The 17,843-nt window shown below is 35.5% G+C and overlaps 1 protein-coding gene across 3 annotated transcripts in view; it reads right to left on the reverse strand.

Annotated features, from left to right (window-relative positions):
• LOC131148018 (uncharacterized) overlaps positions 1–14,266 on the reverse strand; it is a 58,632-nt gene extending 44,366 nt beyond the window's left edge. For all 3 annotated transcript variants that reach the window (XM_058097757.1, XM_058097756.1, XM_058097755.1), the window contains exons 1-7: positions 14,053–14,266; positions 11,501–11,651; positions 11,334–11,411; positions 10,493–10,608; positions 8,664–8,717; positions 5,221–5,308; positions 5,001–5,093 (exon numbers count right to left, since the gene is read on the reverse strand). In XM_058097757.1, coding sequence (XP_057953740.1) covers positions 5,001–5,093; positions 5,221–5,308; positions 8,664–8,717; positions 10,493–10,608; positions 11,334–11,411; positions 11,501–11,651; positions 14,053–14,148 — 676 coding nt within the window. In that variant the 5' untranslated portion in view covers positions 14,149–14,266. The remainder of the gene's footprint in view (positions 1–5,000; positions 5,094–5,220; positions 5,309–8,663; positions 8,718–10,492; positions 10,609–11,333; positions 11,412–11,500; positions 11,652–14,052) is intronic.
• Between the last annotated feature and the right edge of the window lie 3,577 nt (positions 14,267–17,843).

Consider the following 17,843-nt stretch of genomic DNA (forward strand, 5'->3'; position numbering starts at 1 on the left):
TGCATCAAAATATTTACGGAATTTCCTGCTGACTAAATCAGTGAGGGGGAAGATGGTGGCTCATTAGTGCCCATGCAGCACATAAACAAACAATACTGGTTCACTGACTATTAGACCATTCAGCACCTAACCTCTATTTAGAGGCTATTAAGTGCAAACAAATGCCCCAATATTGCCTAAGCATTTTTTGCCTCCACCAAGCCAGCCTATTGGCCTCAGGTTAATAAATTTAGGCTATAAAGTTTGATTTGAACAAGCCCACTCCTAGACAGTCCCTAGTTGTGAGCCTCTTCAGTCTATTGAGCCAAATTCGACCTTATTGAACAAGCCGATAGATGAGCCTAATCCAAGCCTATTAGGGCTATAATAGAGCCACTCATAAGCCGAAACAAGCTGAGTCCATTAATGTTCAAATTCAGCTCATTTAAATAATAAACAAGCCTGAACGAGCTTCCAAACCACTCATCAGTGGCTTGGTTCGTTTGCAGCCCTAATCCGACGTAACCCCAATTCTCCCCAAAACAGCAAATAACTTTTTCCATGTCCCTCAAAAGAAAAAGCAATGCAAAATTATATGTGAAGCAGATTCTGAACTATCAAAACACAAGAAACAAGCATCCGAAGATAACACCTCCAAAGGCCTCCTACTCTGCAATACATTGTTGGTGTTAACTCTTTTAAGAACAACCAACCAAGTAAACGCCTTATCTTGGAGGGGACTTTAGCTTTCCATATAAAATGATGAAAGGGGAAGGAATTAAAGGATCTGGTCAAATTCTTAAAGAAAAATTTTGACGAATAGATAAATGAGGAATCCAAAACCCATTTCTGACCATCCCTCTCACATGAGAGATGACAGCCCTCCAACAAAACCAACAAAGAGTTCCTCAAGTCTCCTATCATTTACAGGCCCACAAAAGTAGAAATCCCAAATAGGCCCATTAAAATTAAGTAATGACATTATCATGCACTAAAGAGAGATGGTATAAAGGAGTAAATGAACAAAAAGCACATAATTCCCCACCCAAGCATCTTTCAGAAAAGGATCCAAGACTCCTTGCCTACAACATATTTTATGCAAGGAGTAATCAAAGGATGGAATATGAGCAATATTGGACTCTCCATAGAACATCTCAAATCCCAATCAGTTTCCCACCTATTGGAATGTAAACCAGATTTACTTTTTGACTTTCTGTAGGTGGGATTCCTCAAATGGAAAACGTCACAGCCATTTACCCAAAAAAGGAAGTGTTTCTGCCAAATTTCCAAGACTCAACCCACCCTCCAACTTCGATCCACACACAATCCCCAAACTAACCAAATGTCTTCTCCGGGTTCTCCCTTACCCCTGACCAAAGGAAATCTCTGATTACTTTCTCAATTTTCCTAGCTACCCCAACTGGAGTCCAAAAATGGGCAAACAAGAAAGAGGGATACCAGAGAGACAAGCCTAGACAAGGGCAATACAATCACTTAGAGAAAATAAAGCATCTTTCCACCCATCCAAACACTTAGACACCTTCCCCACTACTAGATCCCAAAACCCAACAGACCTAGGATTACCCCCAAAAGGAACTCCTAAATAAGACAAGGTTCACTTATATATCCAATTAAAAATATACTCCACCTCTTCTTTGTACTTCTATTTATCATCCCCTCTCGCATGTCTTTCCTTTAAAATTATAGCAATGAATTAAAATAAAAAGCTAAGTAAACATGTCCCAATGACTAGCATGTCGTCATATGGGTGACATATTAGATGCCTTTCTTAAATGAAACAGAAAAATATATATAAAGAGAGAAAGAGGCTACAAACTAGGGAGGGCAAGAAATGCTCAATAAAGAAAACAAAAACAGAGACTAAGAAGCAGCCTAGAACAAAACTACCAACCAAGCCAAAAGCCTAATAGAACTCTATCTAAGCAAAACCTTTCTCAATCCCTTTCGGTCATAGTTAATAGAGCACTGCAAAATAGGCAACCTGTTTTTCCTCTTAGCCTTATTTTACCACCAACCAAGCAGACTTCCTTTCCATCTTGATCAGCTAATGGCAAACCCTTTTTATCCAGCAGATGTTGAGAGTGAAATACAGGGCATTCTGATCAACCTTGTTTCTTTCCTCACCTAGTCCAACACTCTCCGAACCTGAAACTCCCTCTAAATCATCCATTGGAGGTGGAGATTGAAAGCACAAACCACACAACAAATTAAAGGAATCTGATCCAAACCCAAGCTGTTAATGAATCACATCTTCTTTTCTTTCTTTTTTTTTTTTTTTGACAGAAAAATAAATTCATTAATAGGAAGAAGATTTACAAGCGGGAGAAAAGGCACCTCCCAAAAAATCTTGAACAAACCAGAAACTAAAACATCAAAAAAACAGAAATCAATCCAACCAATTCTTCCAATCCCTATTTAAATCCTGAAAGCCAGCTTCTCTGAAATTTCCAAACCCAATACACCATAAAGAAGTCAAGAACTGAATCTTCTTTTTTTTTTTTTTTTTTTATAACAAAAGAAGATATCATTAATAGGTAAAGAATTTACAAGAGGGAGAATGAGATATCTCCTGAGCCAAACTGAGACACTCCAAAACTAAACAAATAAAATACCCAAGAAAAGAGAGATTATCAAGTCAGTGTGTTCCTCCAATCTCTTTGCTCCTAGAAGCCTGCCTCTTTAAAAAAATCCATAGCCGACACACCACAGTGGGGTCAAGAACTGAATCTTTTCCCACACCAAATACAGATTCAACTTCTCCCAGAAAAAATCCACACATTACGTTCCAACCAAAGGCCCCATAAAAATGCATACTTGCTACACTTCCAAGGAGCTTCCCCATTATAACCTATAAGCAGTCCCCTCCGTCATTAATCAAAATCACTACCCAGTTCAGCCTCCTCTTCACCCCTTCTTCTCGGTAGGATTTTCCTCACTAATCTTCATCTATAAATCTATTTTCGGCCCATTCAAAAGCTCATCAATATAAAAACTTCCATCACTACGTCTTTACAAAAACTTAATATCTTCCCATCTGCCCTGACTTGTCTCTCAATTAAAGAGTCCTTTTTTTCCCATATTCTTATGTCTCCAACAAGAGGAGAGCAAATGGGACAGTGAAAAGTGAAACTATCTCTCGTCTCTTTTAACTATTCACTTTTTCGCTTGTCTACTTTGTTTCTATATCATCTTCTCATGATTAGGGATTTTCTAGAACATCAAAATCATTGTTTCGAAATTTTGGATACAACAAGGCAACTCTGACACATTCCAAGGCATGCCCAAGAAGGACAGCTCTAACATAGACATGAATCTCCTTTTGGAGTATCCATGCAACTCATGATACAAATTCAAATCTACAAAGGAAAAGAAAAGATATCTATTCATAAAAGCTAATGTAATTTAGAATCATATTTACGAAAAAGTAGGAATAAGACAAAATAAATGAAACGTATATTCAGTAACATAAGCGAGAGTATTAGCGAGAAGATTAAACGTGATAATCAAGAAATTAATAGCACTAGTAGATTTCGATATCTTGGATGATTGGATCTACTATGCAAGTGCAAGGGGAAATTGAAGAGGAAGTAATACATAGAGTTAAAGCAAGTCGGGTAAAATGGAGGGGTGTGTCAGGCGTATTGTGTGATCGTAAAATATCCTTAGAAATAAAAGGAAAGTTCTATAAGACAGCTATAAAGTCAGTCATGCTTAATGGATCAGAATATTGCGCAACTAAGAAACAACATATACAAAAAGTAAAAGTTGTCGAAATGCGAATGTTAAGTTGGATGAATGGTATAACATTAAAAAATAAATTAAGGAACAAACACATACGCAACAAACTAGACATAGAACCGGTCAAAGACAAGATCAGGGAAGAGCAGTTTAGATGGTTTAGGCAATTGAAAAGCAGGCTTAGTAGCGCACCTACGAGGAGTGAGTTAGTTATTGTTTCTGGTATTAAATGGGGGAGGAGTAGACCTAAAATAACCTGGCATGAGGTACTAGGGAAGGATTTAATAGTCCTTAAGTTAGAGGAGGAAAATGCTTTTGATCGAGTGAATTGGCAGAAAAGGATTTATGTAGCTGACCCGATCTAGTGGGACTAAAGGGTTGTTGTCGTTGTTGCTTTGTTGTAATTAAAAAAAGTAATTTACTGATATAAGAAAGTTTAATGCACGATCATAATTAAGACAAGAAATTTATTAAAACTTTGTAAGATACAAACAAATGTAAACCATCAATTTCGCCAAACAAATTGCAACATCAAATTATTATACAAATTTCGAATCATGTAGCCATTTATTTTTTCATTTCTCCTTTTTCTCCCCTTTTTGAAAGATAGAACGGTAGGGACAATGAGATGCATAGAAAAAAAACAAATAAAATGGTAAGTGTAACAAGACAATAGAAAAGAAACAAAGCAATGAAAATGGTAAAAGAAAAAAAATTGTATATAAACCCATGCATGAGTACAACAACAACAATGAGCCTTAAGTCCCACCAGGTGGAGTCGGCTATATGAATCTTTTTCCGCCAATTCACACAATCAAGGGCATTTTCCTGAGTTAAGAGCTATTAAATCCTTTCTCACAATCTCATTCCAAGTTATTTTAGGTCTACCTCTACCCCTTCTACTACCATTAACAATAACTAACTCACCCCTCCTAACTAGCACACAACTTGGCAGCGTTTCAAATGCCCAAACCATCTAAGCCGCCCCTCTCTTATCTTATCTTCTACAAGTGCCATGCGTAACTTATTCCGAATAAATTTGTTCCTTAATTTATCCTTTATTGTTATACCACTCATCCACCTTAGACTCTTAGAGTGACCAAAATAAAATAAATGACAGTTGAACCCATAATTAGTTGTCTACAATCTTGTATTAAGAGTGAAACAATGTCTGCAAATTAATATATTACAAACATGTAGACTTGGACAGCTGCTTAGCTGGTAAAGAATGTCAAATATTTCAAAGCTACAAACTAACAAACCTGGTTCAGTATAACCAAGGGTTTTAGCAGTTCTAACAACTTGGCTGAATGACTTTCCATCTTCAACCTCACTCATTACATACCCCAGCGTACCTAGTTCAAATACATAAATTGGATATCAAAAAAATATCTGTGCACATAAGTGAAGTCTATCCAAGGCAAGAAGAAGTTAGGAACACATAATCTGCTGGTACAGCTTAAGAAGTAGTGCCAAAAATACCACTCAAACTCCCAATAATACGATGAATCGGGTCCCCAGATGACAAAATGCGATTTAAGGATGCTATGACAGGAAGGCCAGCACCAACCTACCATAAATAAGATAACGTGAGTGGAGCAGCGCCATATATATTCACTTACCAATTTAAACATTAGACTATGCTGTCTAAGTTTATATATCACACAATTATGAATGTGAAGCACATAAGAAGAAAATCAAGCATAAACAACAAAATTAATTATATTTCCAGCATCCAGTTCCATTATCTAGTCAGCAAACGGTTAAGGCAAGGAACAAAAGATGCTTTTAGACAACCTATAGATCTTCAGAGAAAAAGGAATTTAAAAAGGTAAGGACAAAAATAACTAGAATGGTAGAATCACGGTTGTTTTTTTTTATTCAAATGCCATCAAAAGCATTGGCAAAGAGCATTTATGAACACTATAACAGCAAATGAATTCCATGAAATTTTTCATCAGCCTTGTTTAAAATTTTCCATCTTTATTTGCAAGAATATGCTAGTTAGCCCATCTTCAAGTCACTGTCTAGGAAAAAACACATAAAAAGAAGATGTACCTTAGCTCGTCATTAGAAATTCCAAATTTCAAAAATAAAGAGCTCATAATGACATGTTCAAGTTAAAGTTAACTCTGAGGGGCCATTTGGTTCCAATCTTTCAACATTCCCAATGCCCATGGCATCCTGTTCTCAGTGTTCTGGGGCAGAAGTGACATGGCAGTTATCTCAGATTCCCAGGAATGAAGGATTCCCATCCTATTCCATGCACCCCCATGAGTATCTTTCATGGGAGTCCCATTCCCATCCCCAAGGGTATCCCACTTTTGCAACTAAATTGTCCCCACTATTTTGGCTGGTTGGACAATAATGAATAACATTTTTTTTAGATAGAATAATATAGTACTATTATACACTATTATTATATTAATAAATTATATATAATTACACCAAATTCAAGTATCTAAGGTACATCCTGAATTTTGGAGGGAAAAACAGTTATTTTCTCTCAGCAAGGATTAGGACTCTCAATCAACAGTCTGATGTTTTTTATTTCGGCTTTATGATCTTCCTTCAAGGAGTTCTTCAATTATTGTTATTCCTGGTCTTAAATGAGGCTATATTCAAGAATTCTCTCATGAACACAAAAATTGATTAGCTGCAGCCTAAGTGATTTGCATTTCCCTGTTGAACCCTCTGGTCCTGCAAAATTTCCTACAAATGCACATCAAAGGAATAAGATGAAAACTGGAGGTCTCTTTCCAGACCGACTGTAGTGCAGAATAGAAATTTCTCTAGCCAATAAAGAATGATGGTAGCATACAGGTCTTTCATCCATTTGAAATCCTCAAACTGGAATCTGAGAAGTGAAAAGGCCCATTGACTGCACAATTTTTTAATAGACATCCTTCATATTTATGTGTGAGGAATATTATTCATAAATTCTGGAAAAAAAATAATGGCCCTTGGATGATATGTTTTCTCTCATTTTCAAGTTTGAGAATCTTGCAGACAAACTGGATCCTTTAAAATGGTCCATGGTTCATTAGTATTTCGCCCCTATTTCTCTTAAAATGGAATTCTATGATTGAAAGACAAGCAGTTGGATTGGAGAGACTGCCCATTTGGGTTAAATTTTACAACATACCCTCAATATACTGGACTGCTTCAGCACTCAGCTATACAGCTAACTCAGTGGGAACTCCTATGCATTTAGATTCATATACAAACTAGATGAAATATCTGAGTTGTGCCAGAATCTGTGTTGAGGATAGTATGAAGTTTTGAATCCTGATGATGAATTTTATTGATTGAAATTTAATTCACATCGAAGCTAAGTTCTTCATCTTTGTGCCACAATTCAAAGAATTGTAAAGCAAACAAACAATGGGTTAAGAGGGATAGTGAGACTTCAAAAAAGAGTGAGCAGCTGACATGGGAGCAAGTATATATCAAATTTGGAAAGCTAGGAATTGCTATATTTTTCAGAACTCCCCTTTGTTGCAGAATAAGTGGTCAAGAACATCTTGGTTGATGTAAAAGGAAAATTTATAGGCAATAGGAGACTTGACAGGTTTCTTCACTTGGAACCCTGTTTACTAAGGCTTTCTTGCATTCTTCTTGCATTTCCTCACGAGCTAATATATTTATCTTACCTTCTTCAAAAGAAATTATTAAAAAATTAAAAATAGAAAGCGATAAAAAATGAAAGTAATATTATTATTTTGTGTTGGATTTTTATGTCATTTATCATGGTTGAAATTTTTAGGACTGAAATTATGATTATTCTTCATATATTGCTCTATAGACAGGCCAAGGGTATAAGACAAACTTTTTGAAATGTCTGGTCAAGATTCCCACATAGAGCCAAACAATGACATGGGCATCTTGTTGTACATTCCTAGGAATTTTTTTATAAGAAAAGAACATATAGTAAGAAAGAAAGATTTCAAAACACAAACCAAACAAAAAATACCTCCATGAGACGGGCATCCCATTCAAAAATACCCCCACACTGCCTGAGAATGACCTTCTGGGGGAACATCTTTTATCCCACAAACCAAACAGTGCAGGATAGATTTGTAGAAATTAGTGCAATTTTGTTGAGTGATCAGAAATTGAACATTTCATTTTGGATTACAAACCTTAGAAGCACAATGCATGAATAGGCACAGAAGCGGTTTCAGGTGCAGGTGAAAGAAAGCACACTGAGGAGTTTCAGTTTTGGTATGGATTATAATGCATCACAAAATTAAGCCAAAACCAATACATTGGCTTGACTTCTGTTAAGCATCTTACACTTGTAAGAAGGAAAAAAAAAAACAATGAAAATTTCCCTGTTTGAACCAACCCAAGTAGTTTGAAAAAAATAAAACCTGTTTCAAGCCAAGTCTATTCTAAATAAAATTTATTAATGGAAACTCTATAAGGAACATCTAGAATTGTAAATAGTCAACATAAAGAAATAGTGATTTTTGAACGAAGAATAACTAGAGTATAACTATATCCTAGATTTTTAAAAATTTGGGATAAATTAGTTAATGCATTATTTAGCAAACACTTTATGGTGTTTTTCTTTACTATTTAAATGATAAATTAATTTAGATTTCTTGAGTCTACTTAGATTTATGGTAATCTTAGAGGATCAATCACAAGAGAACTGTTGTGATAAGACAAGAAAATAATGAGTCCTGCAAGCTCCTCTTTAGGAAATGCAAAATCACATTTCAAAAGCAATAACATTAACTTCTAAAGAAATGTAAACTAGCTTACAAAGATGAGATAAACACGAATTTCAACAACAATCAATGACAAAAAAGCAATTTTTCCACTGGTCACAGCAAAATATTTTTTCACCATTAAACATCATATTCCATCAATTAAAGTAAAAATCACTCCTAGCTACATCAAGAAACAAACTCACTTACAGTTGATTCGTGCCGAATGCGACGTGGATGTGAGACCAGTTTGTTGTAAACCTCCTGCAGGTCAGAGATCAAAAGGTTCTTTTTAGGCATTTCACATATTATAAAAGCTTCTAAATTTTAGGGAGAAATTCATTACATGCAAATAATGAATGAAGATGCCTAGGGAATTGCAACAAAGTAACTTTCAAACACAGAATTTTAGTTACTAAAACATTTTTCATGACTACTGATGATGGAAAGTAGGCTAGTTCATTACCCAGTCCGACCCACCCAATCCACCTAACCAATCCCATCCTAAGTCAACCCAACCAGTTAACTGTCAGATTTGGAGTAGAATTGATTGTGTTTTAAGAATAGTGAACATTTCAGCAAGGTCGGTGAACTCAGAATTTCCCAACCAGCAAATAACTGAACCGACTGACCACCAAACACAATATCCCCCCCAACCCCAAAAAAAAAAAGTGCCAGACCCCGACCAGTTGCACCTACAGCAATCCAGCTCCCACCTTCTTCCACTGGATCTGTCTCTTTGTAACTTTTTCTTTTTTCCCTCTAATTTAATCTCTATAACTCTCTCATCTAATGCTCTACAATTATGATGATGAAGATGACAGTATGTGTAGAAATGGTTATTGAGAACAATGATTTTCTTGGATAGGGAAAAATATATATTAACAATAAAACAAAACAATTTACACAGAGGAGAACAGTATGTCCTCCTAAAGCAATAGAAAAGATACATTAAAACTACACTAAAGCTGCCCTCCAATCCCTTTGGAGGTCTGACAGTGACAATCCCCACAAAAAAAAAAAAAAAGGAGGGCCCATAAAGAAGCCAAGAACATTATTCTATCGCATAACAAGCTAAGAGATGTTGAACAATCCTTGAAAGCTCTCGCATTCCTTTCGATCCAAAGGGTCCATAGAACAGAAAAAATCAGGCTATGCCACAAAGCTGTTCCTTTCCTGATGTTTCATAAATACCAAAACCTCACTAGCAAGAAATCCCCCATTACGCAAGGTGCCACCCGAGCTACACCAAAACAAGAGAAAAGAGCACTCCAAATATGGTTTGTCCTCCAACAGTGAACGAAAAGGTGAGCATTCATTTCATTGAACTAAAGGCACATAAGGCAGGTATCAGGACTGAGAGAGTCATGGGGTCTTCTAAGCTGTAACAGATCTTAATCCTATTGAGAGTCACAGTCCAGATGCAAATGCTAAAAGGTTCCTTAACCTTCCAAATGATGTGGCTCCAAGGAAAAAAATTGGAGAAAGGAGTTTAACAACAATGATGATAGCTTGATAAATGTAGATGGACTGCCCAACAACCAAAGAGAAAATTTTCAGATTGAAGTCCCAATTTCTGTGGAGCCATCATAGATGAGTTGCCATTAAAGTCTCAAACTCACATCGTTTTCTGCTTTCTCTTGCTATTTTGCTCTTTGTTTAGCTATTTTGCTCCCCTTTTCTGTTTATAGTTTTACTATTCTACTCTTCAACCAGTTGACAGTTTGAATCTTTTTTTTTTCTGGTGTGAATGATACTTTGGAACTTGAATCTGTTTGATTCCTTAGCTTCTTTTTTGTTTTTTGTCCTGGTTGGCAGGTAGGATCAAAATCAATTAACTGATAGTGGTAGGGTCAGTTGAAAAAAATGCACATAAACAATCCAAACCAACCCATGAACACCCCTACTGGAAAGAGTGCAGTGCAACACACTATCATGTTATCATATAATATAATATATATATATATATATGTACACAAACATTATTTGTTTCCAACTATTCATGCGATAAATAAAGAAAATCTGGGGGATTTGATTACCATAGTAGAAGTAAGGGGCCTTTTATTGGCCAAAACAATGCAGCAACCTAAATCAACGACCTGGGTTAGTACTCCAATAGTTTCCGAACTTGCTGAGCAATCCACAAATGCCAAACCTGCTAACAAACAGGATCATGAATTTATGACCTGACAATAAAAACATGATTATATACCAAACTTTAGCTCAATAGCTTGAGCCACATGGAATTGATACAATTACATACAACAGGGAAATAAAAAGTATTATTCACTGGCCAACACATCCACTAATATCTTTAAACCTGAAGAATATAACACATTGTTTATGTGCAATACAATCGAACTCCAAAAAAGCACAACTGTAAATGAGATAAACAAGCCAAATGAAAAACAACATTAAACAAACATCAAAATTAACATAGTTCAGCTTGAAGCCTACATATACAGGCAAGAGAGGAGAGAATTTTTCACTATGAATCAAATAAAGGTACAGTGAAGATTAGAATCACATAATGCTCAAAAATTCAAACCCTAACCCAGTATACAAGCAAGCTCGCAAAAGAAAATCGCCTAAAAGTTATGAACAATATATATATGACCAGCTAATACAAGACAGATTGCCAGCTTGGGTCTGTGCCACAAGGCCTCCACCCCAACAGCCCTGAAAACCTTTGCACAGCAGGTAAAAACTTAATGAGTGATGTAATGGGCCCTTCCCCTCGATGGGCTCCACCCCTTGGAAAGGCTAGTGTTGGTGGGCATGAAGCATGAAAATTCAAGAAATACACAGCAATACCATGGCAGATAAATGCTAAATATACCTAGAATTTTAGGCTAATATTAGAGTCCAGATGCTCCACACCTGTTGATCTACCCAGACGAGCAGCAACATCTATAACCTTTTTTGCCAGTTCTGAATGTCCATATACTTGGCATGTACCTGGAGGAAAGAATGAACAAACAACAAACAAATGAATGAAAGGAAAAAACAAGCATAATATTGTTGAGCAACTTTGATTAGTCGATTACCATAGTCAGTGAGTGCTAAGAAGGAAGAACCCTCCAACTTGACCCGGCAGAGTTCATTTAAAACGACATCATCTAACTCCATGGTGAACAAATCTGATACAACAAATAGCGATTTACTGTCGCATACTCCCACAACTCGCAAGCGGACTCCCTGCAGCCCATTTAAGCACAGCAATCCCAAGCATCATTATTGCCCACAAAACACATTCATCAAGTACACATGTGTGAGCGCACACATGTGCCACACGTGCTTTTAACTTTTCAAACATCAGAAAACAAATCCAGTATTGGTTTCCCTCCTGGATGTTGCTTAACACATTCAATTCAAAGATTCATATATAATTTAGTTATTAGAAAGAGGGCCAAGCATAAACACTATGGTTACATTTGATTCATGGAATATCAATTCCTAGAAATAGAATGGTCATGGTATAAAGATTTGATAGCTTAGAAAAAATTGGTCATGGTGTCATCATAAACCAAATAATAATGTAAAAAATTCATTGATCTATAACATGATATTAATTACTAAAATTTCGATTTCAATGGAAATTTCAAGGGTCTCAATTTATGAAAATTTCAACATTCAATTTTGATAGAAATTTTTATATTCATTTAAAGAAACACAGAGAACTAAAAATAAGTTGTGGAAATTATGAATGAAACTTTGGGAAATATTAGAATAGATGATGGCGGACAATTTGGAAACAAGCTTTGAAAACCTAAAAATTTACTGAAATTTCTGAGATTTTGGCCAAAATTTTGAAAATCATGCGATGCTTTCCCTAGAATGAGGTCGGGGAGAAGAAAGATCATTTGGTTAGGTGGGCGGCGGTGTGTAGGACCTGTAGGTCGATAAAGGAAAGGGGATTGGGTATTGGGAATTTGGAGTCTAAAAACATTGCCTTGATGAGTAAATGATTATGGTAGTTTCATTTAGAGGAGAACTTTCTTCAGCATAAAGTAATTAAAAGTAAATTTGTCTTCAAAGAAAACGGGTGGTTTCCTAAATATGGGCCTTAAATCTTCTAGAGAGCCCTTGGAGATGCATATCTCGGCTTTATCCACAATTTATTTTTTTCTAACTAACACTAAATATGGGGCAAGTGATGTGGTTCACACACATTTCTATGAAGACCCACAGGTGGGAGATTCAGTTCTTTGTGTCATTTCATCGTTTGTTTGACTTTCTTCATTACATAACGGGGCTGTTTCTTACTTTTTAATTTCTCATGGGGAGAATTTTTCTTGAGACTTTTATTGCCGTAGAGCTTGGAATGATAGAGAGGTAGTGGAACTTGCGTCTTCATTGAGGTTGTTGGAGGGTTTTTATCCTTGCAACAGGGAGGATGTAAGGAAGTGGTTGCAAGAGTCTTGAAGGGATTTCTCTTGCAAATCTTTCTTTGATTTGTTAACCCAAGAGAACTTGTCTTTTTTTTTTTTATCAATTTATGATGGTATTTGGAAGGCCAGAGTTTCCTCTAATATTAAGGCTTTCATTTGATTGGTTGGTCTTAATAAAATTATCAGTTAGCACTGACACTTTGTCACTGATTAGGAAGGCCTTCGGCTCTTTCCCCAAATGTGTGTGTTCCTTGTTTTTAAATTTCTGAATCTGCATCTCAATTATTTTTCAATTGTGAGTATTTGGAATGACTCTTTGGTTCTGTTGGGAAAGTTAGGTTTGTCTGTGTCGGTAGAGGATATGTTGGGTATTTCTTTTTCAGGGTTAGGAATGAGCATTGAGCAAAGTTAGTTCAGCACTTGAGAGATTTGGGCCTGGGGTACATGCTGTGTTATGGGGTGTTTGGTTTGGAATACTCTATATTCAAGTGAAAGGAAGCTTCATGGTCTTTAGTACATAAGATTTAATATCTGGCTTCAGTATGGGCTGTTGCTGCTGGTAGTTTCAAGGGCTTGTCTTTTGAGGATGTTCAGTGTGATTGGGTTGCAGTTTTCTACTAATGTTCTGTGTGTTTGGGTCTCTTATTAATTATTTTTTCTTCTATTTTTGCTATTTTGTTCTATAGAGGAGGATTTCTTATTGTCCAGCTCTGAGCCCTGTACTTTCTTTATTAATAATATTTTTCTTCTTCGCCAAAAAAAATTTTGCAAAAAAGAATTTGAATCTTGATTTCCTTCTAAACCCTCTTGAAATCCAAAATCGCAGGTAATTTTTTTATATTTAAGGCTATGCATAGAATAAACAAAAATGATTATTCTCAAATTCTACCACATAAAGATTTATTCCTACACGAAATAACACAATTTTTTGCATAGAAGATGCCTACTTTTTAATGAGCTATTAAATCATTGTGCAATGATCACATTCCGTGAACCAAGTGCAACCCAAGCGCTTGGAAGTCCAACTAATGTGAATAGACCAACTTGATTTCCCTCAACAGATCATCTCGTTTATAGATACGTTCATCATCCAAAAAGTTCAAATTATTGGCAAAAAAGCACAGAATTTTTTTCATTTTGCATATCTATAAACATTTTCTGCCTGTTCATCGAGATTCGAAAAATGGGAGAAAACGATAGATTATGACCTGTTTGGCGTGAAGAGATCTGCAGGAAACAATGTGTTGAAGGAGCTGACGGCCTACGCCTCCGCAGCCCATCAGAAGCAAGGGAATGCTCTTCATTGTTTGTGGGGGTTTTGGGTTTTGAGTTTTCTGTGAATTTTCTTCTCTAGTAGTACTGATTTGCAGCTCAGTGAAGGGCGAGGTGCGTTTTCTACTGCCGCCGTCCCTCACGTGTGATTTATTTTTTTTTTTTTTTTTTTTTTTTTTTGTCAGTCTGACCTGTAAGCTAATTACCTGATGAAAGCTTCTATTTCAAAATGAATTAAAATTTTTGATATGTTTTTGAAAAAAATAGATTTATTTTTAAATCTAAATTATTTTAAAATTTAAACATGATGTTTTCAAATTTTTAGTTATTTTAAAACTACTCCCAAAACAGTAGAATAAGATTTCTTTAATTATTATGAATTATAATGTTGATAATATATATAAATATATATTATTAATTTTTATTTGGGCAAATTTTTATTGAATAAAAACTTTCAAAATTACCTTATTTGTTTTCATTTGATTCTTAAAAGATTAGAAAAATAAAAAACAAAAATTATTTCATAGTACACCAAAATACCAGAAAAATTTCTTCTTCCCCCCTAGCTTCCCTTTTTTTCCTCTGTTTTAATGGTTTCTCAGCTTATTTAGGGCATTTGCATATTCAATCTCGCTCGAAGTCTTACTCTCTTCGACCATCTTCTCATTTCGCCAAAAATCAAAAACTACAAAGGTCTTGCCCTTCACTATGTGCATGTGTTATATGAAGTCCTTCTCAAAAGCAATTTTCACAACTCAAAACATCCATACTCTAAACATACAAAATCAACTAGCTCCATCTTGGTGGCACTTTCATCTGCAAAACATGCACAAAATAATCCAATTTCAACCACAAAAGCTCACACAAAATACAAAAACACAATGAATTCACACAAATATTCAACCTCAAAAACAATTAGACGTTCAAACTTGAGCACATAAACAAATCTACAAGCAATTGAACTTCCTTAATTAAAGCCCAATTGAGCTCCTTCGAATTGAAATCTAAATGAACCTCAATTTTCAAAATTTAAGTCTATATGACCTTTTATTTCAAAATTAAGGTCAAAGACTTCAACTTCGAAATTAAGACCCGATTGAATGTCAATACCTTAAATAGAGCTCAATTGAGCCTTAATTCCTTCGAAAGCCAAAATCCATCAAACTAATGGCGCCACTAATTCGACTTACTTTCACAAAAACCATAAAAATTAGCACAAATTTAAACTTCACATACAATTTTGGAACTAAACCTCTCACAAATGAAAAAAAAAAATGAAACCCAAATCAGGCACATTCCACTCAATCTCATCCAATGTCACTAAATTCCCTTCAAGCCCCACCCATTTTGTAGCCAACTCTAACTTAATTTCACTGAATTTCACACATTTTGACACATGCAAATCATATCACACTAAAACCTCATCTTATTTCACCATTGGCCCTTAATTTCATTAATTTCATTCACCCGCATAATTTCATAAACATTATCCCATTTCACTCACTCACTCACTCACGTGCACATCTTGCTCACACATCACTTATTCCATCACACATTCACTCATCATCCAAATTTCACATAATTGGACAATTGTCACATACTTTTACTTATTCATGCTTACATCACTCAACTTACAAATAAACTGGATCACATTACAAATGCACATCCACATGCACATGCACTATGAAAAGCCCTCCACCTACAATGCCAACAATTGATACCCTTCACCTCCCTCTCTCGCTTCCAAATCCTCTATCTCCATTAAAAAGAAGCTTAAAAGTCATTAATGAAAAAGAAGAGTCATTGGAGGTTCCATAGAGAAGGCATAATTAAAGTAACAAAGCATAAGAGGATGAGGTTCTCCATTTTCCTTGGAAAGTTAAATTCTTTTGTGGATTCTTAATTTTACTTGGTTCAATAAATTATATTTTTTTTTCAGATATAAGTTTGTAATAGATGCACGAAATTTGAGTATAGCCTCTTTATAAATTGTGTTTTATAAAAGTGATGTAGTTTGGGATGCTATTTAGATGTGTGGCCTCAAATCAAAATGTGGTCAATGGTGCATAGTGTGCTTGAAACCATAATGTTAGACGTCGTAGCTCGGGAGTATATACGTGTGCCCCGCAGCGGATATACAATATAGAGTTAGAGGGGGCTGAATGGCTCTTTTCGCATATTCAAGATTTTCTATCTACAAAACAAAAGCTTGGCAAGATGGCAAGCAATTATATCATAATATATACAATATAAATCAAGCACAAGACATAAATTAAAGAGTATAGGGAGAGAAAGCTTAACACTGGAGTTTTAACGTGGTTCGGCACCAAGCCTACATCCATGCCTTAGCCCCATGCCAAGGATTTCACATTCCACTATAAAACTCCTTCATAGGCGGAGAAACCTTACAACTCGAGAACAAATCCCTATCGCACTCAACAAGAACCACAAGGATCACCAAGATGTCTTACTAGTTCGTACACAAAGAACCTTCACCGAATGGTTCACAAAGAACCTTACAACAACTAGATGATTACAAAGAAATGCCCCTCACAATGAGCTGATAATAATTACAATACAATCTCACACTACTCTCTCAAGAAATGATTCAAACAAGATGAATGAGTATGAGAGATTGAGCACTTTGTGAATGTGTAACTAAAATGCAAGTGCAAAATGCTAGGTTTTGGATTCAAAGATGTTTTTCACTAAAATGCTTGTACTAATGATCAAAATCATGTCTAAACAAGCCTAATAGCTTGTATTTATAGTCAAAATACCCAACTAGCCATTATTGGACCGTTGGGAGCAATTCTCAAACAAAACTAGTTGTTTTTGCACTTTAGCGTCATTCTGCCCGTTGGACTCGTCGACTAGTCCCCTGCACTCGTCGACTAGTGTCAACTAGTCACTCATCGACAAATCTCTTATTCTCGTCAATGACTACCCTGAATTAGAAAAAGTCATCAACATAAAAGTTATGGGATTTTTTTTTAGCTTTCTAGGGACACCAAGATTGTCTTTTTTAGACTTTTTTAGAAAAAGTTATGCCCCAAATACCAAAAGGTATTCAAGAAATTTGATAAGTGCGTAACTGAGATTTTAAACCCAACCAAAAAACCTTTTAATTACTTAAAACATTCTTAGACAAAAGTATATAAAATATATGTAGTCTAATGAAGATTAAAACTTGTCCAAGTGGGTTTTCACTTAAATATAAGATATCTTGATTTATGAAAACATTTTTAAAAGATCATTTGATATCGTATATGCTTAGAATGTCCTTTATAAAAAAATATTTGACTTCTTTGAAGCTTTAGAACATTAACCATGCTTTGACAAAACTGAGACCAGGTATAAGAATGTTCTTAAAACTAAGATGTTAAAAACTTGTCCCTTTGAAAACATATTTTGAGTTTAAGATTGTTTTTGACAAACTCTTTGAATTTAACTTTGAAAACCATGAATGTGAGTTTGTGACTTTAATGCAATCCTATAAACTCAAGTGTCCTAGTATGCATATGCAATGCTCAACTCTTACTCAGAAATCATGCAAGAAATACGCCCGCAAAAGTTACAACATAGACTACCTCAAATACTCCCTAAATACATATAAGACTATATTAAGCTTCCTTTGGTCATGCTTGGATCCTTCTGAGTAAGTGTCCATTTGATCTTTCATTCTTGACGTCTACTCGGTCCGATCTTTGCCTTCAATCCAGTACTT

This window comes from Malania oleifera, chromosome 2 (genome assembly GCF_029873635.1).
Source record: "Malania oleifera isolate guangnan ecotype guangnan chromosome 2, ASM2987363v1, whole genome shotgun sequence".
Lineage (NCBI taxonomy): Eukaryota > Viridiplantae > Streptophyta > Magnoliopsida > Santalales > Ximeniaceae > Malania > Malania oleifera.